This window comes from Uranotaenia lowii, chromosome 2 (genome assembly GCF_029784155.1).
Source record: "Uranotaenia lowii strain MFRU-FL chromosome 2, ASM2978415v1, whole genome shotgun sequence".
NCBI classification, from domain to species: Eukaryota; Metazoa; Arthropoda; class Insecta; order Diptera; family Culicidae; genus Uranotaenia; species Uranotaenia lowii.
Genome location: NC_073692.1, coordinates 336530398 through 336555630, shown reverse-complemented (window position 1 = coordinate 336555630; position 25233 = coordinate 336530398). Strand labels below are relative to the sequence as shown.

The window sequence follows — 25233 nt, the reverse complement described above, 5'->3', positions numbered from 1 at the left end:
CCTATTGACCCCCGCCATGTGATAGAATGGGCATGAGACAATATTGAATGATGATGATGCCTTCAGTACGATTGTAATTGACGATAGATGCATTGTTTTAACAGACAGATGGTCTTGTTTTAAAGGCCTTGAAAACTTGTAACACACAGTTTAAATTAGAATATGATCGTCAAGAGAAAATCGAATACCTCAGCCTGGTAAAGACAAATTAATAATAGCGAGTTGGGTCAGGTTCAACCAAAATTAAAACCAAAACAGACTATCGAGGTTTTTGTTTACATCGCTCAAGTGATGATTATGCCTGAGTCTCCGGATGCAACCTTGCTCACATAACATCTTGCGTGGAAGGCAGAGATTTAACTTTTCCATTGCCTCACCATAGACTCTCCTCAGGTGGAAACCGGTTACCGAATTTGGAATTTCAGTTTGTTTCTTTTTTTTCTGTTGGTTACCTACCTGTTCGTCATGGCGACTGAGAGATATCAAATTTTCATTCATTTAATGGTTTTTACACGCATAACACATAAGATAGGAGCGTATGATCTTCGGCTTTTGTTTGTTGACGATACTACTGACACCGTTATTTAGTCTAGACATCTCAACGTGTGTATGAGTGAATTGATTGAGAAGATCTGTTGGATTTCGCTTCTTTCACAACAGAAAATGTTTTCTGCCATAGTTGATAACATTGGCTTTCGTTGTTTAAGGAAGATCTGTTCCATGTTCAAAAGGAATTCGTTAGTTTTGCATATTTTTCTTCTTTTTATTCAGGGGAGTAGAAAACCTTCAACACTTTCTCAACTGCCCGATCTGCTGCCCGATTCAACGATTAGGTATATCAGTAAGAATAAAGATAATCGAAATCTTGGATCGGTTAAACTAAAAAATTCAAGACGTCTCAAATAAACGAATTACAGCCGTCCCTAGGAGGACAAGCAAATAAAAACAAAAAAAAATAAACGAATTTAAAAAAAAACCACAGATAATTTAACAGTAGGTACATAGTGGTCTATGAATGAAATTATTAGGTAGTGTCTTCCCCTGAAGTTTCATGCATTTGATGTCTTAAACAAACTTTTACAACAACTAAATGTGGTCATTTTGGATGAAATAATTTTAGGGTGACCTAAAAACAATTGCGGAAATACGCAAATTGTTTTCTAATTGGCCTACATTATTTTACTATATTATATATTATAAATAGAACACTATAATTCATGAAACTTTGTCGAAGACATCAAAAATCTACACACCAAAATTTTTTTAAAATTATACGAGCCAGAAACGCTTAAGCACCTAAATTTATTTGATCTAAATCGAAAAGGATTTGAATTTACATCGTCTTACATCTAAATTTCATGCCCATAGCAATAAATAAGGACGAGAAAGTGAAAATTAAATCTCAACCCCAAATTCATGTATTTAATGATGTAAAATTATGTTCTTAAAACTCAATACTTCAGTAAAAGAAATGAGAGTGTAAGATTTGACTCGCGGATTTGTTTTGCTTTGCATTGTTTGCATTGTTTTCGTTCTGAAAAATTCAAGCGTGATCAATTCGTTTGTGGTAATTTTGAAACATAAAATGTTCAATTCACTACCATCAATCCTGTTTACCGGTAAGTGACCTCGACGAATAATCGGTGGAATTTATGTTTTTCAATATACTTGTCAATTTCAGTTCGGAACATCGTATACGGGAGCGGTCAAGGGCTACAATCCGCTCCGGATCCCATCATGGGTTCTATGATCCACCCAATCCAAGCAAGACCAAATATGTCCGCATTCTTGTTAGCCATTAGCGGCAGCAGTGTCAACGGCAGCTCCGACGACTGTTATCATCCGGACCTACCAAATACTGCTCGAGGACAAAAGGATTTCCCTGGAGTAACCCGACAAAATCAAATTGACTGATGTTGCGTTCTACGTGGAGGCGTATGAAACGAGGAAAGATTGTCCGGAAGCCATGGAGGTGAGTAAGCATTTGTTTATTTTAGTAGGTATGTAGTCAAATTAAAAGCTGCGAGTCAAAGGGGTTTAAATTTTCGCCCACACACGTTTGGAAGAAGTGCGTACACTATAACGATTGAGTTGGGTTGGTTCCATTCTTGCAATAGTTGGCTAAACTGATTTTGAAATATTGGCCGACACTCGACAGTCTGTTGCAACGGGGTCCAAGTCCCAGACCGCTTTGTACATTGTTTTGAAAATACGTATTTCCCTCTTCGCAATTTCTTATTCACTTAAAAAAAAAGTTTTCGTTTAGTAATCAAAAAATAGTTAAAAAATAAATGAACTCAATTTACATTTAGATACCAAGAATTTTTCGGCATTGTTTTTTTTTTTGGCGTTTAAATAGCTCGGGGAGCTGACGCTGGATTTTTTTTTGTTCCGATTATAGTCGTTTTACCATCATTATGGCATTCGCGACTTTAATACGACGCTGGAAATGAAAATTAAAGATAGCTTGGAGAAGGAAATTTTAAAGTTTAGAGTAGGCAGCGTAGAATAGTAAGCGATCATGAGACGTTGATTAGACCAACCCCTCCTGATACCAGTTGGAGGAAGGACAAGGGTGGGTTCGAGACTGGCCTCTACTTACTCCCCAAGCATCTCACCTGTCCGCAACTTATGGGATTCGAACCCAAAAGTTTTTCTTGCCGATACCGGGAATCGAACCCAGTACGCCTGGGTTACCAGACTCGCGCCAGTCTATCCACTAGACCACATCAGCGCTAAGAATTTTTCGGCATTGTTAAATCGAAACTGATGATTCTCAGACCATAAACCCCTTTGCATTCAAATGCAATATTATGACAAAATATTCAATGTAAACCAATATCTTATTTTTTTTTGCATTTTTAGGTGCGTCACACGGAACTCAGTCCGCTTCAGTAACCGTGCAGGAACAATTCGTTTCGTAAAGCTACCCGAAATAACGGCAGATCAAACGCATTGACGGGATTAAGGTTTGTATAAGAAAAAACATAATTTGAAAGAAATCAACACTGATTTTAGTCGACGCGTTAACATCGTTGAAAGTGTGGAAGCCCCATAAGTGTTTTCTTAATATCTTGAATACAAGACATCTTTCCGAGGAGTATGTCGATCAAACCGTAAATCTTCGTACTATTCCACTAAGATAATATCTTAATATGATCAGATTTGGCGTATTCGCCCTTTTGAAGATTCGATAATGAATTATTACTTTAATGTACAGATTTTTAACCATAAATACATAGTCTCAATATAGGCTGTCTCAAGCAATTTTTTTTATTTTGAACAGCAACAAATCATGACTATGAGTAATAATTTAGCTGGAAAACTGAAGTCATGACGGAGGTTAAATTTCAGTTTTTTTTAAAGTATAGTTTGTTGATACCTTAAAAAATCCTAGCCAATCCCACATTTAATAGAATTTCAAAATACAAATTCGAAAAGCACTTTCTTCTATTAAACAATTTGAGTAAAGCCCAAAACCATTCGTGGATTTAATCAACAAAATGAAAAGCTAAAACTTTTAATTTAAATCTTGTAATCATCATTACATACTATAAAATGCTTTGAATATTCTGCAAATAACCCATTGAAATTTTCATTTAGAATCATTTTAATATACCTAAACAGCGAAATGTTACCAGATTTTTCAATCAAACCTCGCGTGCTGAATTTTGTATCCGCCAAATTTCGGATTAGGATTAGTTAATTCTAAATTTTTATTAAATCAGTTTGATAAAATGAAACTAGAACTCAAATAACAGGATCTGATTCTTATCTCTCTCCCAATTCTTATGAACTTGCATAAACAATAGAATACGAACAGGAAAAAAGAACTAATCAAACTCTTGTTAAGGATGATAAAGTTTTGGGAACATATGTTATTATATTTAATTATTGTTATTTCAATATCAAGTGAGAATTTGTTTACTCTACGTTTTGTTACATTTTTACCAATAACATATTTTGATAACAGTGTTTTTAATTAAACTAACATACAGTTTTGGTAAATTAAGGTTGGTTCCATTCCATTGCAACCAAAGCACAGAGAAGCTGGTTAAATCTTGAATATCTCTCCCAACTCCCAACAAATACGGCTACATTTTATCATCTAATTGTTTTTAAATTATTAGTATTATTTGTAGTATGTATATATTATATGGCATTACTTAGTAATCGTAAATATCAAAATATCATTTTGTTAACTAAGTAGAATGTAGTAGATTGTGTATTCGTCACCCAAAATGTTGAAAATACAAATTTATGAGGAAGATCATGAGTATTTGCATTATTTCACTGAATAAATCCTTGAAAAGCTATGGCTGTAAAATTTTATGTCAAATGCAGTGTAATTTTAGGTGCAATGCGATGTTTCTTTTGTGTGCATCCAATTTGACATAAATTTACATCAATAATGATCTAATTATTTGTGTTTCAGAATTTATGGCTCCAAGCGTTTCTGTTTTTTCTACTGTAATTTTATGTCAAAAGTGATGCTTCAATTTTGTGCATCTTATTTGACATAAATTTACACCAAAAAATTAATAGTGTGTATCTCTTGAACTCAAAGTTTTATGGGATATTTTATTCATGAGGTTAGAGAGTGCGGAGCTGGAAAAGGCAGTTAAACGAGCTTGTAGACGAGACAAGAGAGCCTGGACAAACTCACTAGCCGAAGAGGGAGAAAGAGCCGCCACCAATGGAGATAGCCGATTTCTGTATGACATTTCTCGCCGCCTTAGTGGTGCAAGGACTATTGCTGGAATGCCGCTAAAAGACCGAGCAGGTCAGTTATTGACCGATCGAACTTTGAACAGATCAGCTCGAACGATGGACTTAGCACTTCGAACAACTTTTCCGAGTCACGAGTAGCGATGGCCAACAGAACCCGCAGCTCGAAGCGCCAACAGTAAGTCGCATAAATAGCGTCAACTCGGAAGCGCCCTTGCTGGCTGAATGGAAGCGGCAATCAAAGACATGAAATCCAACAAAGCACCTGGGATCGATTAAATCCCTGCTGGAATGCTGAAAGCCGACCCAGCCTTGTCAGCACAAATGTTGTACCTATCTTTTCGCTGATATCTGGGATACTGCAACATTCCCGGTCGACTGGATGCAGGGTATCCTCGTAAAGGTCCCGAAGAAAGGAGACCTAACGAAGTGCGGTAACTGGTGAGGCATAACGTTGATCTTCACAACCCTCAAATTACTCTGAAAAGTGATTCTGAACAGGATTCAGAAGAAAAACGAAGCTACAATCCGACGGCAACAAGTTGGATTCCGATCCGGACAATCCAGCGCTCACGCCAGATCTCTCTACGAAATTTTCAACTCAAACGTCAAATCCGTATTGTTGTACGGGTGCGGAACTTTGTGCACATATGCGATGACGACGCGAAAACTACTAGTTTTTGTGAATCGCTGCCTGCGGAACATCATCCGCGCTTGGTGGCCTGGAAACTGGATCTCAAACGTGGAACTACATCGCCGGTGTCATCAAAGGGCGCTAGAAATCGAGATTCGGGAACGTAAGTGGAGATGGATTGGGCACACGCTGCGAAGAGATGAAAACGAGATTTGCAGAAAGGCGCTTAGCTGGAATCCAGATGGGCATAGAAGAAGAGGCAGGCCCAGAAGCTCGTGGCGGCGTAGTCTAGCCGCTAAAATCCGCACAGTTTACGAGAACCTTGGCTGGCAGCAAGTGAAGACGCTGGCTCCAGATCGCCAGCAGTGGAGATTTTTTATCTCAGCCCTATGCGTCGGCCAATCGGCGCCGGAATCTTAGATAGGTAGCTAAGAGCTAATATTTCACAGAGTTCACAACAGCTAGAGGATTTGTCCAAAAATTCAAAACGTAACACTAATAACAAAAATACGGATTATAGACCTTATACCGGGGAGCCGTCCTTTCTTGCAATTTGAAAGGGTTTGGTAGCGGAGTCGGAACTGTCACTGTTGAGGAGAACTCGCTCTTTGACTAAGCCTTCGAATCCTTGAAACTCAGCAACTGGACACTACTGAATCAAATCAACCAAAAGAATCCCTTTAATTCAACCACGGTAAATGGGATTCTTTCGATTGCTTTGATTCAGTAGAATTATTCAACCAAGTAGGCACACAACACATATTAGAACGGAACATGACGTATATAGAAAAGATGCGAAATAAAACTTTTATTTTTTTTATTTACTAAACGAGATTCAGAAGAGAACAGTCCTTACATTTCATCAAATACCTGAAATCTCGTTAGAAGTTTCTTTCGAATTTCGGGAGCAATTGCGTGCTACGAGATTCGGTTAGCTATCTCTCAGTGCCACAGGAAAATCTCTTGTTTTTTACAGTTCATTTTGAACTGTTTTCCTGTGATTCAGAGGATTATGGTCCCAAGCGGAATAATTGCAATCTTAGTATGTACCTTATCAGTAGGTGAATACCGAAGTGGTCGATTGTGTTGGCTATTGCTGACATCGTTGACATGAAAGCCTTAAGGCGCCCGCACAATAGCACGTCGGACGTCGCGTCGCGTCAGCTGTCAACGCTGTCGTTGAGTACTAAAACGCTGACGCGACGCACTGGTATTTATTTGCAGCACAATACAGCGTTCACTGACAAGGCTTTTTTTTTAACAAAAAAACTTAAAAAAGGAATATTCAAACCCTGCTGACGCGCTGGAATTTTGATTTATTTCAAAACAAAAACGTTGACGCTGGAAGACGCTGCTGTTAAGAACAAATTTTGGGTTTTAGTACAATGCTGTCACTGACGCGACGCACCATTGTGGTGGCTCAAACGGAAAATTGTATCCCCAAAATGTCTACGCTTCCAATGAAGCAACGTCTTAAAGTGCTGAAGTTAAATTTACAAAATGAGGATACTCAGGGAGATGAACAGCGAAATATGTAAGTCACCCAATTCATAATTCATGTCGAATGAACCATCATAGTTGGTCTGCCAGTAATGCAGTCAACAAATCGCTTAAAGTCGAAAGAGTGCCAATTGGGTTAGTCGATGAGACGGACAGCTTTCCTTCCACCTGCAACAAGTCTTCTAGAAGACATTTGCACAACTATCGCGATCGTCTTTGTTGTAGAGTGCATGGATGGCCAGATAATGGCCCGCGACCACATATGGCCCACGATTGACTTATTGTTAAGGTTGCCAGAATTTTTTCCACTCCCATCCGGGCCTAGCAATTCCGGGCATTTAAAAAAAAAACCTGGCAAAATTCGGGCATGGATTTCAATTTTTCAAATCCAAAAACCTGGGCAATATTTAGGTGTTATTATATGTATATAAAAGCGAAGAAAAAATGTAAAAAAAATGAAATTAATATTTTATTAATGTAATTGCAGGCTTCCAAAAACTTTTTGGAACACTTAAATATTTAAAGGGTTATAAAAGTAAATCAGCGAAATTATTTGAAACAACCGTTGAAAATTTCCAAACCGTTAATCGATTTTGCTGAAACTTACTCAAAAACTTTGATTTTTTTTTTTTGGTTTCATTGTGAAAATTGTGAAAAAATCCGGGCAATATCCGGACTGGCAACCGGGCCGGACCGGACTTTCTTGAATTTTGCATCAAATATCCGGGCAAACCCGGATAAAACCGGGCAATCTGGCAAGCTTACCTATTGTGGCCCGCGAAGCTTTACCCGAAAGTACCATATTCTCAGAATTGATTTTTTTTAACCAACAAAGTTAGAAAAAAAAAGTGCTGTTACACAATTTTTTTTAAAAACAATAATTAAATTAACAGTTTTTTAAATTGTACAGTATTAATTTTACCCATTAAAGGTACTTTCCATCACATATTCTGCAATGTTCGCCATTTGTCTTCTGCGAACTTCATACCATTCTTTAGTATTGAAAGTAATTTCTACCTTTGTGGAAGCTACCGTGTTCGAGCTCTTAGGACTCTTATTTTCTTTTTGAGGATTTTGGAAAGCCTCAGAAAGAAAACGAGATCATATTAAACTCTCGACTAAATATGTATTTTTTCAACTACCAAGTCAAATTCACAATATTATCTAAATAGATGATAAGTTTTAATCGCCGATAAATTTATTAATTTAAGTACCTATGTTCACTGACACGCGCGGCGAGATAAAATGCTAGGTGGAAGAATTTGTAAAGGCATGAAGAATTTGCGGATAATAGGCAAGCATGATATGAGCTTCGTAGGATAAAGTTTGGATAGGTGTTGAAACTGTAAGTCTAGGGCATTTTTTTTATTGGAAAGCATGAAAGTGTGGTGGTACGCCTTTGCGGTACACAGGCGGCGGCAATGCTATTCAAACCGTATGGAGCACATCTCTCAGATTTCCCCTTTTTTTCCCCTCGTTTTGACAGATTTAAGCTTTTTTCCTCAGATTTAAGCTTTCGTCTCCTATGCTCTCAAGGCAAAAAAAGCTTAAATCTGAGGGAAAAAAGCTTTAAAACGAGATTCACGACCACTTATTTAAAAGATGTTGGTCACACGATACATAGACAAATCGTGTAACGTTGCAGGGATCTGGCCGTACAACAGACTACTCTGTATAGGAAGCGTGATCGACTTTTGGTCAACACATTCCTAAACACAGCAGGCCAGTTGGATTGTGTACCGTGAATACACAATCGGGCCCGAAAAGCTTTCAATCAGATTCTAATTGCTTTTTCCAGGTGAATTTGTGTAAAATATTATAATTTTGCTTCTGTGATAAAAACAATAGATCAATTTATGACTGAAAAAAGTGTGCAAAGATAAATAAAAGCGATTTTATGATAAAGTATTACGAGTATTTCTTGTAATCAACGATAATTTTTTACCTAATATTTTTAGATTAAATGTCATATTAACACCTTCGTTTCCTCCATAGAAAGTTTTTCGATCAAATGAATGCTGTTCGCCAACTGCATCGTTGATATTAGTCGCGAATGACATGAAGATGTTAAAACGACTAAATATAATCGAAAAAAAAACATAAAGATCAAATGAATAGCGCTTAAAATACACACGTTTGTAACTGCCCGGATTCTTAATGATCATAGCCTTACGAGGATTGGTGAATGCGTGAAATTTAGAAAAATACAATTTATTTTCAATGTGGAAAAAATGGTTCAATGGTGCAATGTGGAAATTTTGTTTTCTTGTGAATTAGTTCATTCTGCGGATTGATTTCGGGTTTTTGTCGTTGAAAAAAAATCACTATTTTCCGCAATCCAGCAAGTTATGTTACGGATCAACTGTACCTCCTTACTAAAACGCGAATGTAGTAGGTAGTTCCTCAACTAAAAAAAAACTCCTGGTCAAATGTCAGCAGACCCACGATAACGGAATGCGATTTTGTCGATGTACCGGTCATCTAGCTATAGAAGCCTGTTCCTCAATCTAGCGGGCTCTAATAACAACAACTCGGATAGTTACTGGTTTGTTAATGTGCAACAACCCGGTAAGTCAGGCCTATAAACAGTACATTTTGTTCAACGGTTGTTGATGATGAGATGGCAGCCGGCTCTATAATTTTCAATCAATCAAAGCGCTCTTTACTTTACTATCCTTACACCTAAAGATAGAGATGCTTTCAACCCTTAAAAAATTATATCCCTATGATCTTGAAAATATACTTCAGATTGATAAAGCAAGCCAGTAGAACGACAGTTTCTAACTGAAATATGAGTCCGTTGTTAAGATTATTTCTGATCAGCATTTTTTTTTTCTTCTTATCAACAGTAATAACTGGAGCCACTGATGGAATCGGAAAAGCCTACGCTAAAGCTGTAAGTAATAAATTAAAGTCATATTCATTTAAGTGGTTTATAATCTATTCGATAAACCTATTTACGAGAAAAAATATGAAAAGTTGATTTTAAAACATTGAGCTTGTTCATTGCTAATAGTAAGAAAATTTCAGTAAATTCAACCCTTTAAGGCATGACTTCTTTTGAATGAGAATAGCAGTTATTGATTCAGGGAAATAATAAAATTTTAATTCGAATATCACAACTCAACAAGTTTTTTAAGTTTTATAAAAGTTATGGCCCAACAAAACTGAAAAATAATTTTAGAAATTCTTAATTAATTTCAATACGATCTTGTAAATTTCTTCAAAACCTTGTTAATTGGGTGCAGGAAGGTGTTTGTGATTGATTGAGATTAAAAAATTTATTAGTAAAAACTACTTCTTTCAAAAAATAAATAAATTTGATGTTTGCAATTTTTTCCGCATACTTAGTTCAAAATCTCACACATATGTAGTTTCAGACGCCGCACGATCTTACGAAAGGAGATATAGTGCCTTTTGAACCCCTTATCCCCTTATGTTTTGTAAACAATTCAGAAAACCACTGATTTGGACTACAAAATTTTGAACAAAAGCAGACTTTTCCCAAGAATCAAATGAAGGCTGTTTGTGCAAAAGCACGCTTTGGAAAAGCGGAGTTATGGCTGATTTACCTTCAATTTTCCTATATTTTGCAATCAAATCATGAAAAAAATTATTTCGGACTTGGAAATCTTCAACCAAATGAGACCTATCCTATGTGATTTTTTCCAAAAAATTGAATAAAGGCTGTTTGAGCCACCGCACGCAACGGAAAATGGAGTTATAGCTGTTTTACCCTCAATTCCCCTGCATTTTTCAATTTATGCAGAAAAAAAACATGTTCGTACTATGTATTTTTATTTTTTGTTTTCATGAAGCGAGGCACTTTTTAATATCAACAAACATAGCTTCTTTTCTACAGACCAGTGCTTTTAACTCCATAACAAAACATCATCACTTTTATCAACTTTTTCCATGAGTCTGATATTTCAACACACGAAGCTATCTTCTATAAAGGGAGTGATAATGTGAATATCCAACACGTTTAATATTCCAGCTAGGTTCCAGGAATTTTCAGGCGCAATTTGGCACCAAGAGGTGCGAATCATGGCCGGTAGGTTGTTTTTGTTGTGGCTTAAGTCTGGAGGACTGGATCATTCCTTGCTTTGATGGGTAGCTTTTTAAAAAAAAAAGTTGGATGGCGTGGCGTAAGTCATGATTTGCATTACGACTAAGTGACCCTTTAGTGTGTGCTACCGTACAAAAAGGTTAGAGAAAACCAGCAAAAAAACGTTGATGCTGATTGACGTGCTAGGCTTTCTAGACTTTTGTTTAGCGTGACTTGTTGTTGAGCTGTTAGAAATAAGTGGTCAATAAATTAGGAGTGGTGACTTGAGTAGTGATCAGAGGGGAAATGAAAGTCAATTGGCTTCCTGCTTGTATAAAAACGTGGGTCCAGAATCCCGCATAAATGTTCAACTTTTAACGTGTAGAAACCAAATATTTGTTTGATTTTATATTTCAAATGTTTTAAATGCAGATACACATTTTTAGGGTAAAATTTAATAATGGAATTTAAGAAATTAAACCATTTTGAAAAAGATGATCTAAACTTAATTCGTGGTGAATCTCCAAAGTTTGTAATTTTGAAACATTCAACAAACAGTGTACAAAATAAAAGCGTTTACCAAAGAGCATTCCAATTGATACAGGAGCTACTGCGAAAACTTCGAGCAAAGTTTGTTTTGCGAATAAAGCAGTTGCCACTCTTGTGCTACAAAGTTTGCTTTATTTACACAACCGCAAAATGCTACCGTATGTTTAATAGTAGGTGCGCTATTATTGGAAACTCCATCCTGCGCCAAACAACCACACGAAGAAAGTGTGAAATTTGTCGTGTAAATTACAAGTGACGAGAGATTTTCGACCTGTTTGATGATATTTCATTAGAGCAAGTCCACTGGTGTTGGGAAAAAGTGGTAGAAATTTTGATAATTTGAAAATTTCACCATGCAAAAATGTTTTCAAGATTTTGGGGCGTTGTATTTTTGTACAACACTGTTTCTATTTCAGTCGTGTGTGATAGAAATATTGCTATTTTTGCATCACAGCATGCGAAAATACAACACGTGATTTAAAAAAATTAGAAAGCCACAGATCTTGAAAATGTTTTTGCATGATAAAATTTTCAAAATGTGCCGTAAGTGTCAAAATTTGTACCACTTTTTCCCAACACCAGTGAACTTACTCTTATTAACAGATCCCTTGCGAATTATGGTTCGCTTGCGACTGTCAACCATATGCAACCCCCTGGCAACTTGACAGTTAAGTCGAGTTTGCTGTGCCGTCTTCAAAATGGTAGATGTCGCACTAGTCGCGTTTGTTTACACGCATCCAGGGTCGTCCCTAGCAGAGGCAACGTTATTTTTCCATTGAAACCACTTGATTTTGTTTCGGCATCCTTGGATGCAATTCAACTGCCGAAATACCATTTTAGAAGGGCACATAATGGAAAGTGATGCAAAAAAGAAAAATAAATAACTTTATAACTAAATTTTTAATTGTTGTAAATGAAATCAGTAATTTTATTTTTCAAACCATTTGTGTTCCATTTTCGTTTCCAACTTAATAAAATTTCTATTTATAGCAAAGATTACAAAATGCAATCCTTCATCCAATTCCGTTGTGTTTTTGTTACCGGGCGTCACCAGCTAGAGTTAGGTATGAGTTTCTTTCGTTAAACATAACGCGGTTTGAAATAGCTCCGCTATTTCCTTGAGTTTATTACGGTAAAATGTTATCCAGCTGAATGTCATGAAATACGTTAGTTTGACAAATATATTCAGATAGTAAACACTGAGAATGAAAGCGGAAACAAGTTGAGGTGATGGCTTTGCATTTGCACAAGTGACGTACGGATAGAATTTGACAAAAAAAAATTACAAATGCCAATTGATTTCCGTTTCCGATTCCATCCCCAATACTGGCAACTGACAATTTCTGGCAACCGAAACGACGGCGAACATAAATAATGCTCATTCAAATTCGAACCGCCTGTGAGAGACAACGTGTTTTATTGAAGTCCTGTTTTTTCGAATTCTACAAAGTGTTTTTCAGTTAGATTTAGTTTAGTTTAGTTGTGGTTTATTTGGTTTAGTTTAGTGTAGTCATTCTAGCCCGTAGTTATTTAGTTTAAATCAGTTAAGATTAGTTTAGTTCAATTTAGTTTACTTTAGTTTATTAAGATTCCGTTTAGTTTAGTTTAGTCCTGTATAGTTTTGTTTGTAGATTTTCGTTAAAAACAGTGTAAAGTGATTCAATCAAAGTGAATTGCAATCAAATTATAAGATGCGTTGCATCATAGACGGGTGTAAAAAGAGTCTTGCTCTTTCTACAAGATGTGGAGATGTGAGCAGCCATCGGTAAGAAACGTTATATTTTCAAAACGTTGTTTGATTAAGCAATAATTAATTCTTAATACCCTTAATTTTAATAAAATATATCCAGATTTCCCAGAGCTTATACCATCCGAAAAAAATGGATTAAATCCATACAAATATTTACCGGTCAGTTTATAGATATCACGCAAGCCGAAAAAGTGAGAATTTGCAGCGCTCATTTTTTACAAACTGACTTTTTGATGAACACATATAAAAGTATATTGAAGAAAGACGCAGTACCTACGATTTTTCCCAAATTGGATTCAGATCAAACGTTAGTTTTATTTTATTAAATTTCGTATATAAACTATCACATTTAAAGCGAATAACCATTTTTGATTGCAGCTGTGACTTGGAGGTTTTATATTCTGACGATGAAATATCAGATATATCAAATTCAAAAACGTAATAAATGTTATTTTAAAATAAAATAAAACATTATTTAAAAGATTTGTATTATAACCACAGGCAAAATCTAGAAACTGTTGAGAACAAGCTGAACGTTAATCCTAGAGAAGCAGCTCGTATGTTGCATCGAGTAAACAAACGTGGAGAAAAAAACGCACAAACTATTAAACAGCTAAAACAAAAATGCAAACGTCTTCAAAATCGTATAGCCAACTTAGAAAAGGCACTCCTTGACGCTACAAATAACAACAAATTTTCTCAACTTCCTACTGAAAATTTTAAGGTGAAGCATCTTAGCTAGTAAGTGAACATTTAAAACTTTACTTTAAATTTATTTTTTAGACCTTCTGTGGAAACAATCCTGTTTTAGAAGAGCTTGTCTCAAAACAAGGAAGAGGGCATGAGTACAGTGAAGATTTGAAATCTTTTGCAGTAACCCTCCATTATCATTCTCCACGAGCATATAATTTTGTTAGAGAAGCGTTTAATAAAAAACTGCCACATTTTCGAACCATCATACGTTGGTATCAATCTATTGAAGGGGCACCGGGAATTACAACAGAATCTATGGCTGCATTAAAAATGTTGGCTGATGAGTGCAAGGAGCAAGGTGAACGTTTGCTGGCCTGTCTCATGATGGATGAAGTTGCCATCAGAAAACAAATGGAATGGAATCATCATTCAAAAAAATTTGAAGGCTCTGTTGATTTTGCAGGATTTCTCCCAGATAACTCAGAAGAAATTCCAATGGCAAAAGAAGCTCTCGTTTTTATGGTAACTGGACTGAAGAAAAAATTCAAAATTCCGGTATCATATTTTCTTGTAGATTCTCTCAATACAGAGCAGAAAGCAGGTCTCATCAAAACTGTGTTGGCGACTCTTCATGAAATTGGTGTTACTGTCATCGTTTTTACGTTCGACGGGTTGAACACAAACGTGAGCACTGCCAACGCATTAGGAGCGTCTTTAAAATGTGACGAAAACTTTAAGACGCATTTTGACCATCCCATCACAAAAGAACCAATTTTTATTATTTTGGACATTTGCCACATGCTGAAATTAGTGCGCAACACATTAGCTTCAAAAGAAGAAATAAAATCGAGCACGGGCAAAATTAAGTGGGAATATTTGTCCAAACTTAATGATCTCCAAAATTTAAGCGGATTCAAGGCTTCAAAGTTATCAAACAAACATATAAATTTTAAAAATGAAAAGATGCGAGTAGATTTAGCAGCACAAACTCTGAGCAGAAGAGTTTCTGAGGCCCTTGAAGAGCTCAATTTGACAATGGAGGAATTTGAAGATAGCAAAGAAACATCAGAGTTCATCACATTATTCAATGAGCTATTCGACGTGTTTAATTCTAAAAACCCAAATTCAAAAGGATTTAAGAGGCCAATTAATGAGAACACTATTACATGTTTCCGTAGACTATTTAACAAAGCCAGGCAGTACATCATGGAGCTTGAAATTCTCCAAGAAAAAAAAGGTAAAGAAAAATTTAAAAAAAAATATTGTTTAAATTTTTATTTTACGAAATGATTATCTATTCATACTATTTGCCTAGGTACGCAAACATGGGTAAAACTGGTTAACACCATAAATAAGACCGGATTTATAGGATTCCTGGTGGCCATCGAAAGCTTTCAATGTATGTTTGAACGTCATGTAGTCGATCTTCAAGAAATTACGGATATCTACGGATATTGGTGTAGCCAAGATCATTTAGAATCTTTTTTTGCTGCAATACGTTCCAGAGGTGGCAACAACAATAATCCAACAGCTACCCAATTCAGAGCAGCGTACAAAAGACTTATTGTCAATAATGAGGTGGCTTTGTCGGCAGATGCCAATATTCTATATTTCGACGAGTTGAGATTTTTGAAAGTGGACGATAAAGCAAAATTTTACCTCAATAATATCAACAAGGTTAGAATTGAGCCCTTGATGGTTGAGGAGGAAATGGAAAAAGTTACCCTAGAAGACGACGAAATAATTAAAAACACCATCGACGATAATTTTCACCAGCATGCCTTACGAAATTCTGCAAGTTTAATTCAAAAAAAATTAGTTCGTAGCATCAAATGTGAAGATTGCAGACATGAACTTTTCAATAGTTCTATTGGCAGGTTAGAAGTTAATGCAGATGTGTTAAAGGTGTGCAAAATAACCGAGTTGGAGGTAAAAATTGTAGTACAAAATCATCAACGTATAAACTTAGCATACTATTATGATATCATAATGAATCGAACTCTGACACGGATTTCAAATGATACACCGGATGTTTTTAGAGGATTAGCCGAACACATTTTGGATCAAGATGCTTTAGTTAACCATCGAAACTTGTTGTTGAAATTAGCCGTTGATTTTTATTTGAAATTTCGGATGGAGTCCTTCGCTAAACAACATAATGATTCTAAAGAATCTCTTCGAAAAAAACTAACAAAGTTAATATTGTTTAGAAATGAATAAAATGTTGTTTTTAAAATTTACTATGCAATAAACCAATTAGAGGGATTTTGGGAAATAAATTTACTTGTGTATTTCATAAATAAAAGCCATTCGAAAAGCTGACTTTATTTGACCATATTATCGTATTTTTCTTAAAACATCAACTCCTTTTCCGCTAATAAGGTGATTTTTAATCATTGTTTTTAAAAACTTTTTTTTTTGCAACAAAAAAATTATTTATGAAACTTGAATTAGTCGAACATTTCATTATCCACCCTTTCGATATGTTAGTTGAGGTAAAATGAGATTTTGACAGAACCAGAGAACCAGAAAAAACTGGCACACGCGATTAGTATGGGAAACGTCAAGTTGCCAGGGGGTTGACCATATGCAACATCAATTATTGTATTGTCACTGAATCCCAAAACTGGAGTTTTCGTCAACATAAGCGACGGTAACATCACTGACGACATTTAATTTTAACCACCCAGCCAACAATTTGGTAGGTATACACGCTCATTTTTTTATAACCATTTTCGAGTTTTTTTCAACCGTTTTTTTGGGTTTCCTTTGAAAACTTTGATAATTGTTGTTTTTTAACCAGAATGAACTATTGAATTTTAACCATTTTTAAAGTTCTTGTTGAAAACCAAAATAATGGTTGAAAATTCCAGTACAAACAAAAATTATTCGGTTGTTTTGAGCGTTCCGCCATTGTTTTTTTCGATTCTCTAGTTGAATAATTTTACGCTGCTATAAAACCTGAAAAGCGATCACCACGAGCAGGTAATTTACATTTTTTCTACATTGTGCCCCATCCATTCGTGATATTTATCATCCGTATTTTCAGTACCGATGATAACAATCCCTTGGACAATTCCGGCGATTGGAGGAAACAGTCGGACTTCATGGTGGAAGCGACGTCCTGAGATCGCACCAAGTAACAAGAGAAAGGTGAGCCGATCGACGATAAGATGTTTCATCTTTCCCAAGCATATCCGCAATCAACAATGAGTGAGTTGTTGATTCCAATAACCTTCCGGACCACGGAGCAGGTAGACATTTTCAAAACACTGATTTTAACACGTAATTTAGTATTTTTTTTATTATTCCAGAAAAAATAAACAAAACTATCAGAACTACGCAAATGTTATTTATTTGATCGGGAAGATTGTTATTCAGGCCAAAATTTATTAAGGAAAGTTTTTAACATGTGACTGCATATTATAGTTAGAATTGTGGATAAAAATAGTTCTGCAAGCGGGGCTCCAACATGTCTCGGGCTCCAAGGAACCGTCTTTAAAAACCGAGCTCTAGACAAAACATAGTGGACATTTTTCATTTTGCCCCATTGAATTCCACCAAATGGCTATAGGGATCATGCGATGTCGGTTCCGAGTCGAATTTCCACTTGTTTCATTCTCAATGCTCCGTTAGCCTCAGCATGTTGTCCAGCCTTCCGGACTCTGGAACTGGAGAATAGTAGTAATAATTTCATGCAGGCACGCAACTTGGCTTGTTTAAAATATCTACAAGTTTCCTATCTAAGTTTTCGTTAAGGAGAAATCATTTATGTTATAGCTTTTAACTAAATACAATAAAGAAACTATTCACGTCTAACGGCATATCTACTTTAGCCTTCAGTTTTTGTATTAAATTCGGAAATCTTTCATTTTACTGCAATGAAACGAAACCTGCTTGATTTTGTAGGAAAACGGTTATTTTATAACCGTTTTTCTGTTTCAACAAACGGTTGAAAAATAACCATAATCCAAGTTCTCGGTAGAATCTCATTTTATGAGTTTTCACTGAAAACTCATAAAACGACTTGATCCACAAAACTTCGATTATGGTTATTTTTCAAGCATTAATGGTTCAATATGGCCGAGCGTGTATCAAAAGATATACGTACGTCTATGTCGACACTAATCATCGTATATGAGGTTAGAAAAAAGCATATACTTACCAAAAGTGGAGGCAATATACGTACATGTTTTCATTATTTTCTGGTTTACGACATCGACAACATCATATGTGATGTCATTTACGATGTTAGAAATACTTTGGTACTTTATGTCGCATTAGCGTCATTTTGTACGTTACATTAAAGATTTCGATTCATGCGTATTTACGATGTTGGGAGGATTGACGTTCCAACCACACTTTATGCGATGTGTGTTTTACCCTTTTACGATTTGAAGCGTTATGATGATAAATTGGCGATTTAAGTCACCCTCAATGCGAGGTGTGCTGAACTCTTGTACGACTTGAAGCCATCTGATGATGAATTGGCCATTTAAGTCACCCTTTATGCGAGATGCGTTACAGTCTTACATGATGTTCAGAAATTTGAACATGGATTGACAACTTAATTCACACTTTATAGGAGGTGGGTTGTACTGTTGTACGATATGAAGCAATTTGACATCCGACTGACTGTTTAAACGACACTTAATACGAAGTGGGATGTTGTGTTGTACGATTTGAACCAATAAAAGATTTTGCGGACCTTTTTTATGTGGCGCATATCTATATATATAAAAATCAATGTTTGTCTGTCTGTCTGTTCCCTATAGACTCGGAAACTACTGAACCGATCATCGTCAAAATTGGCATCTGAGGGTTTTTGAGGCCGGGGATGGTTTCTGTAATAGTCAAAACTCCATCCGATTTAAGGGAGTGGGGGCTTCCATACAAAGTTTGTAGTTTTTCGGAACAAATTAAAGTCATGACATCCATTTTCTCGAGATTTTTTCTTCCTTTGGGCGGTTTGTTTTTCGTCTCCAAGGTCGAGGCGTCGCGAGCCAACGTCGCAAAAGGATAGTAACCATGGCATAGCATACTGATCAGTGGGAATATTTTGGCGCGTATTTCTCAACCAAGAATATTTTCAATGCAAGGGATGGCGATATGAAGCCTTGATGTGATTTTTTTTCTACTTGATTCCTAGCTCATTTGTACAGCACATGGTTATGAATGACGTCTAGATGAGACCCAGATTGACATTTTTCCGATCGAATAAAACATATACCTACATTTTTTTTGCCAAAATCTGAAATTGAAAAGTCATGGCATCCATTTTTAGAGATTTTCTTTTATTTGAGGGGTTTGTTTTTCGTCTCTATGGTCAAGCAAACGTCGTGGCAAGTGGATAGTAACTAAAGCATACTGTTCATTGATCACTGGAAAAATTTAACAATCAGGCGCCTTTTTCTCAACTATGTTTCTTATGCACGTGGGGGCGATATGCAACCTTGATGTGTTTTTTTCTTGCTTAATTGCACTTGGTAATAAATGACGCCTAGATGTGACACGGATTGGTATTTTATCAATCGAATCATAACCAATTGAAAGATTCGCAAAAATACTTCCATACTTAGTTCGTGTTAATGTAGGTTGCATTCAACTTTTCGTTCAAGGAACATTAGAACATGTTCAAACGTTCAACTTTTTCTGTTAAAAAAAAAAATTATGTTTTCTTCTAGAAATTGTTACTTCAGCCCAAAAACACAACTGGAACGAATTTAGAAATGAAACTGGGATCTTTTTATTTTAAATAATTCTGAAAAAACCATCGTACTTTTTTATTACATACCAATTCAAGTACGTATTTAGCATGAAAAGTGTTTTTGTTTTACATGGCTGCATAAAAGAGACTTTTGATCCGCTTCGTTTTTGAAAAGCGAGACTTTAGAACTGATATTCAACTTAACGCAAAAATTATTATGAGAAATTTTAGTATACCCTTAAAGTGTTAAAACAATATTCCCTCCTGTCAACTTACACGGTGGGGCAAGGGCAAACGTCGAACTTTTAAGAAATTCATCTTCAAAATGATTCAATATGTTGGAAAGACCAGAAGGAGTATTCCGAATATTGAAACTGAAGCGGATATTGAAAATTCTTAAATGTCTTTGTAAATGAAGGTCATTCCTTTTGATCAGCATTCGTTAAAAGTGGAGTAAAAACATAAATTTATACTGCAGGAATACTGCAGATATATCAGTAAAACTTGATAGAACAAAAAACAGGAATACGTATTTAATCCATTTTAAAGCCATAACTGTGACGCATCTGTAAATAAGCTTTACATTAGCACTTGCTCCAATATACGGGACAAATGTAAACTTAAAAGTTTGTTTTTGCCAACATTTTTGAATATTTAACTTTCTCCACCTAAATTTTTTTTAAATATGTATTTATATTTTTTGCCGTAGTAAATTTATCAAAAAAAAAGAAATTTTCACTGTATTTAACACATAACTATTTTAATATATTTTTCATTACCATGATAAGTGCTGTTTGGGAAAACTTCAAGCTATAATCATTTAATCATAATTTAACATCATTTTGGCGCGAAAAGGATAGATATTCAAACTGCTTCGTAGGCGAGGATGGTGAAAAAAGCTGTTTGAAAATGGTTATTAAAAATCCTTTTCATCGTTTTGTTTCATATTTCTATAGCTTATTTTTTCAACTCCGAAAAATACTCCATCTAAAGCTTTTCAGGAGCTGGAAGTGCTATTAATACAGATTATTAGAAATATACTCAAAAAAACTGTCTCGATTCACGCTATTCATCGATTTAAAAAAATTTCTCTCAATAAAGTACAATTTGCAATAAATTAAAATATGCGAATCTTTTTCTTTCAATTAGTATTATGTAAACTCGAGCCGGCTAAATTTGCCTACCTTCTTCATGCAGTGTTGGACAAAATTGGAAAAGATGGGGGAGCTCCCATGTAAATTTAAGATAAAGAGCTTTTCAAAGAAGGGACCATATTTAAAAAGGTTTTTTTTGGGTACAGAGTACAAATTTCAGATCTTGAAAAACGAGTTTAGAGATCAAGTTTCAGTTAATAATATATACCATCTTTTAATTGCAATTCAGAACTACAGCTGCAGCTCTCATTTCAAAGTTGTTGGTTCTGAAGTATGATGAGGTTTGATTAAAAAAAAAGGCTCTCTAAAAGCTAAATTTGAATAAATTTTTACAAATTACATTTATTTTCGGAAGGTGTTGCAAAGCACAACGGGTCTGCTAGTTATGTATAAAATTGCGATGGAAATATGATTTTTGAAAAAAAGCTAGAAATGGATGCCAAATAATTTCAATTTTAATAAAACAAAAAACCTTTGCAGTTTAATAGGTTTATTCATTCAACTGTTAACCGGACAAAGACTTTCTGCTGCTGATGATACCGGCTCGACCCGTTTCGTTGCCGGAATCAGCATCGCTGGCTTTTGATGTTGGACCTTAGCTGCGTGGAGGAAGGAAAATCGATGTTACAAAAACATGTAATTCTCGTAAATCGTATTTCTTGGTCCGCGGCTAAAAAATTATACTGCGCTTAAGTTTAGGTCCAACCGAAAGATTTTTTTTTTAATTTACCTATGTTTGATGTATTGTTCAAGAATCATTCTGTAGCTTTTAAATAGGCGTCAGGCAATTTCTGAAACATGACGAAAAAAAGTTCAAAAAATTAAATGTTCAAGAAACGATTGTGTAACAAGTCACACATATTTGAGAAACCACAAATTTGTAGGACATAATGTTTTATATGATCTATATTGATATTCGACAGAAATTTTAGTTTTGGAAATAACAAATTGAAATTTCCGGAATTTTAGAGCGATTTATTCATTGAGTGTTTTCATAGAATCACGATCGGCACTGAGGACACGATTCACAATTATGATCATCAATCCGTATTTTTAAATAAATCTTAATTATCGTTAGGGCATCTGATGAGTTTTTCCATCAACATGAAACAAACTGATAGTTGTGGCGAAAGTACTTCTTACTTGATGCACATGGTCAATAAAAGGGCTTTCCCCGCTCAATTCATCCATGCATTCAATCATCATCACCTGCTGCCGCCAATGACCCTTTTATAGCCAAAGTGCAGTCAAGTTTCTCCGGTTAAGATGATTGCATTTCATGTTTTTTTTCTTTTTTTATTCCGTTTCAGCTCGCCAAGAAGGGCATCAACGTGATACTGGTGAGCCGAACTCTGTCCAAGTTAGAAGACGTTGCCAAAGAAATTGGTATGGTTGAAGTGCTTTTATTGCTTATTACCTGAGTCTAATTTTCTTCCAATTTGTTTTTTTTAGAAACTGAGTCCAAAGTCCAGACCAAGATCATTGCCGTTGATTTCACTTCCGGTCCATCGATCTATGACGAAATCCGGAAGCAAACGGCAGGACTCGAAATCGGCATCCTCGTAAATAATGTTGGTATTAGCTATCCCAACCCGGAGTACTTCCTCAACATTCAGGAGCAGGACAAGCTGATCGAGAATTTGATCAACTGCAACATCTTCTCGGTGACCCGGATGTGTCAGCTGTTTATGCCCGGAATGGTGGAGCGTCGCAAGGGTGTCGTCATCAACATCTCATCACTCTCGGCAATTATCGCGGCCCCTCTGCTTACCGTTTACGCCGCTTCGAAAGCCTTCATGGACAAATTCAGCGACGATCTGGCAACGGAATATGCGAAGCATGGCATCATCGTGCAGTCCATCTTGCCCGGCCCGGTTGCAACCAACATGTCCAAAATTAGGAGATCCACGTGGATGGCCTGCTCCCCGAAAACATTCGCATCGAATGCTCTCAACACACTGGGAATCGCCCGTCACTCAACCGGATACTATCCACATGCCCTGTTCCAACTGGGTATCGATTTTCTAGCCATGATCTCTCCGTCGGTTTCCCGGAAGCTGACCCTCAAAACGATGGAAAACATCCGGGCGAGGGCGATAAAAAAGGCCGCCGGCCCCCAAAAGCAGGATACCAAATAGACTCGTTCAGTTTACTGTACTACCGAATTTCTCATGAAAAAAAATTATCAGGTTTTTCCAACATTTGAATTTCTACTTCACTCTCTTCAATCTGAAGCTAAAAACTAGAACTTTGCTCACGAATGTTAGATTTCAATTGGCATATTCCGCAATGTGTGGTCGTAGCTTCGAAAATAACTGTTGATACAGAGAAACTGGGAACTGTAACTAATTCCTCTATTTATTCATAATACAATTCGCTACGTTCTGCAACTTATTTCCAAATATTCGGAAAATGGCATTTGTTAGAGGTTATGATATTAATGTATAAGTAGTGAGAAGTAAAAACTACTCGAGATAGTCATAGTAAATTCAATAAAAACCAGTCTACAATACTTGACAAATGGTTTTGACTGAATGATCCGATAACCAACAATTTCTCCTCCTTAACTTACAGAAGCTTTTTTAAAGATCGGATGAGGAATCGTTTTACAGTAACTCAGTACGCAGAAAAAAAATCCTTCGTTTTTTTTGTAACATATTTATTTGAAACGACTCATACCTTTAGGCTTTAAGAAGTCAAACTCGTTTTGTTTGTTTACAATTGTGTTCATCACTTTTTATTACAATAGAAAAGAAAATAGATAGGGAAATATGAAAATAAAGAGTCCAAGTCTACCACGGCCAGCACATCTCTCACTGAAACATAGGGTGGTTTTCCTCGGGCCAAAAATTCGTTCTGGCGACAAGATCGACCTCACACGACCAAACAATATGCTCGATGTCATGGTAACCTTGGTCGCAACCACACAAACTGCTGCCAGCAATGTCAAAACGATAGAGTACCGCGTCTAAGGAATAATGATTGGACATGAGACGCGAAAAATATACGAATAAAATCCCGACTCAGGTTCAATCTATCAAACCAGGGTTTAAGGCTTACCTTTTGGATAATTGAGTGGAGCCATCGACTCAACTCATCCTCGTCCCATTTGCGCTGCCAGTTGACAAGAGAGTTTCTTCGAACCAAATAGTAAAATTCGTTGAAGACGATTTCACGTTGATACGTGTCGCCTTCTATCGCCCCCACTTTTGCCAAAAGTTTGCCTTCTCATTGCCGACTATCAAGCAATACGAGGGAACCCAAAAAAAGGTGAAGGTAAAGCGACGTTCTGATAAAACACTCAGTGCTTTCCCGGATTTATCTAATGGATTGCTTCAACAGAGCTCAGACTATCCGTAACAATATAGTAGTGTCCAACTGGCCGTGAAGCGACACTATCCAAAGTCCAGTGAATAGCTGGTAACTCCGCTAAATATACAGAGCATGGTGACTGCAGACTGTGAGAGGCGCTAGATATTTCGTTGATCACTCAGAATCCTGTTGTTTTCTCAATAAGTGATCCATCGGTAAAGTACATTCTATCAGCATCGACATGTCTATAGTTAGCTTCGAAAATTTTTGGCATCAGAAGTGGACGATGCGGGACTGGGGTTCCACGAATTTCCTACTGCATAGATAAATCAATCTGGACAGAAGAATGATCGTAGTCTGGACTACAAACACGAGTTGGAGAATACGAAGAAGGGATTACGTGCATTGACATGAGGACATGGTATATAGACATAAATCTGGTTTGAAAATTTTGCTCAAGTAGCCTTTCGAAATTAACAAACGCCAATGGGTTCATGACCTCACGCCTGATGAGGAATCGGAGTGATAGTAAATTGAATCGAACTTTCAGAGGTAGTTTACCTGCCAAAAACTTCAAGACTCATCTTGCCGTCATCTGCAAGTAGTCTTAGAGTGCAGCCTTCAGAGAGACAACTGTCGATGTCACTTACATAAAAGTTGTACAAAAGTGGACTCAAAAATGAACCCTGCGGGAGGCCCATGTGAGAGGCTCTTCTAAATGCAATATCTTCGTGAGCAAAGTTCAGATGTTTCTCACAAAGCAAGCTTTATAAGATGTTATTCAAAAGAGGAGGCAGACCCTGGGAGTGCAACTTGTCTGACAAAACCTCTATTGAGACTGCATCAAAAGCTCCCTTTATGTCAAGAAACACTGGAGCCATTTGCTCACGTTTTGCGTACGCCATTTGTATCTCTGAAGACAGCAAAGCAAGACAAATGTTTGTCCCTTTGCCCCTTCGAACCCCAAATTGAGTATATGAAAGAAGACCACTTGTTTTCACCCATTTGTCCAAACGAAACAAGATCATTTTCTCCATCAATTTCCGTATACAAGACAACATCGCTATTGGACTATGAAAAAGCTGCCTAGTGATGTAATGTTAACATGTGGAAATTTTTGTGACATTCTGTCAAGTCGTTTTTGAAATAGCACCCAAA

General features: G+C 36.3%; 1 protein-coding gene across 1 annotated transcript; it reads left to right on the top strand.

Annotated features, from left to right (window-relative positions):
- The first annotated feature begins 1585 nt into the window (after window positions 1-1585).
- On the top strand, window positions 1586-23284 carry LOC129743004 (very-long-chain 3-oxoacyl-CoA reductase-like). The gene is made up of 6 exons (XM_055734947.1): window positions 1586-1619; window positions 1682-1887; window positions 1948-1972; window positions 9712-9758; window positions 22074-22149; window positions 22216-23284. Exons 1-6 carry the CDS (start codon window positions 1586-1588, stop codon window positions 22899-22901), a joined length of 1074 nt encoding a protein of 357 aa, XP_055590922.1. The 3' UTR covers window positions 22902-23284.
- Window positions 23285-25233: the final 1949 nt, after the last annotated feature.

Excerpts from the sequence above, each read along its gene's own strand:
- LOC129743004 (XM_055734947.1), top strand. The coding sequence starts at position 1,586 with ATGTTCAATTCACTACCATCAATCCTGTTTACCG. Across the intron at positions 1,620-1,681 it reads ACCATCAATCCTGTTTACCG|TTCGGAACATCGTATACGGG; the intron begins GTAAGTGACCTC and ends TGTCAATTTCAG. Across the intron at positions 1,973-9,711 it reads ATTGTCCGGAAGCCATGGAG|TAATAACTGGAGCCACTGAT; the intron begins GTGAGTAAGCAT and ends TCTTATCAACAG.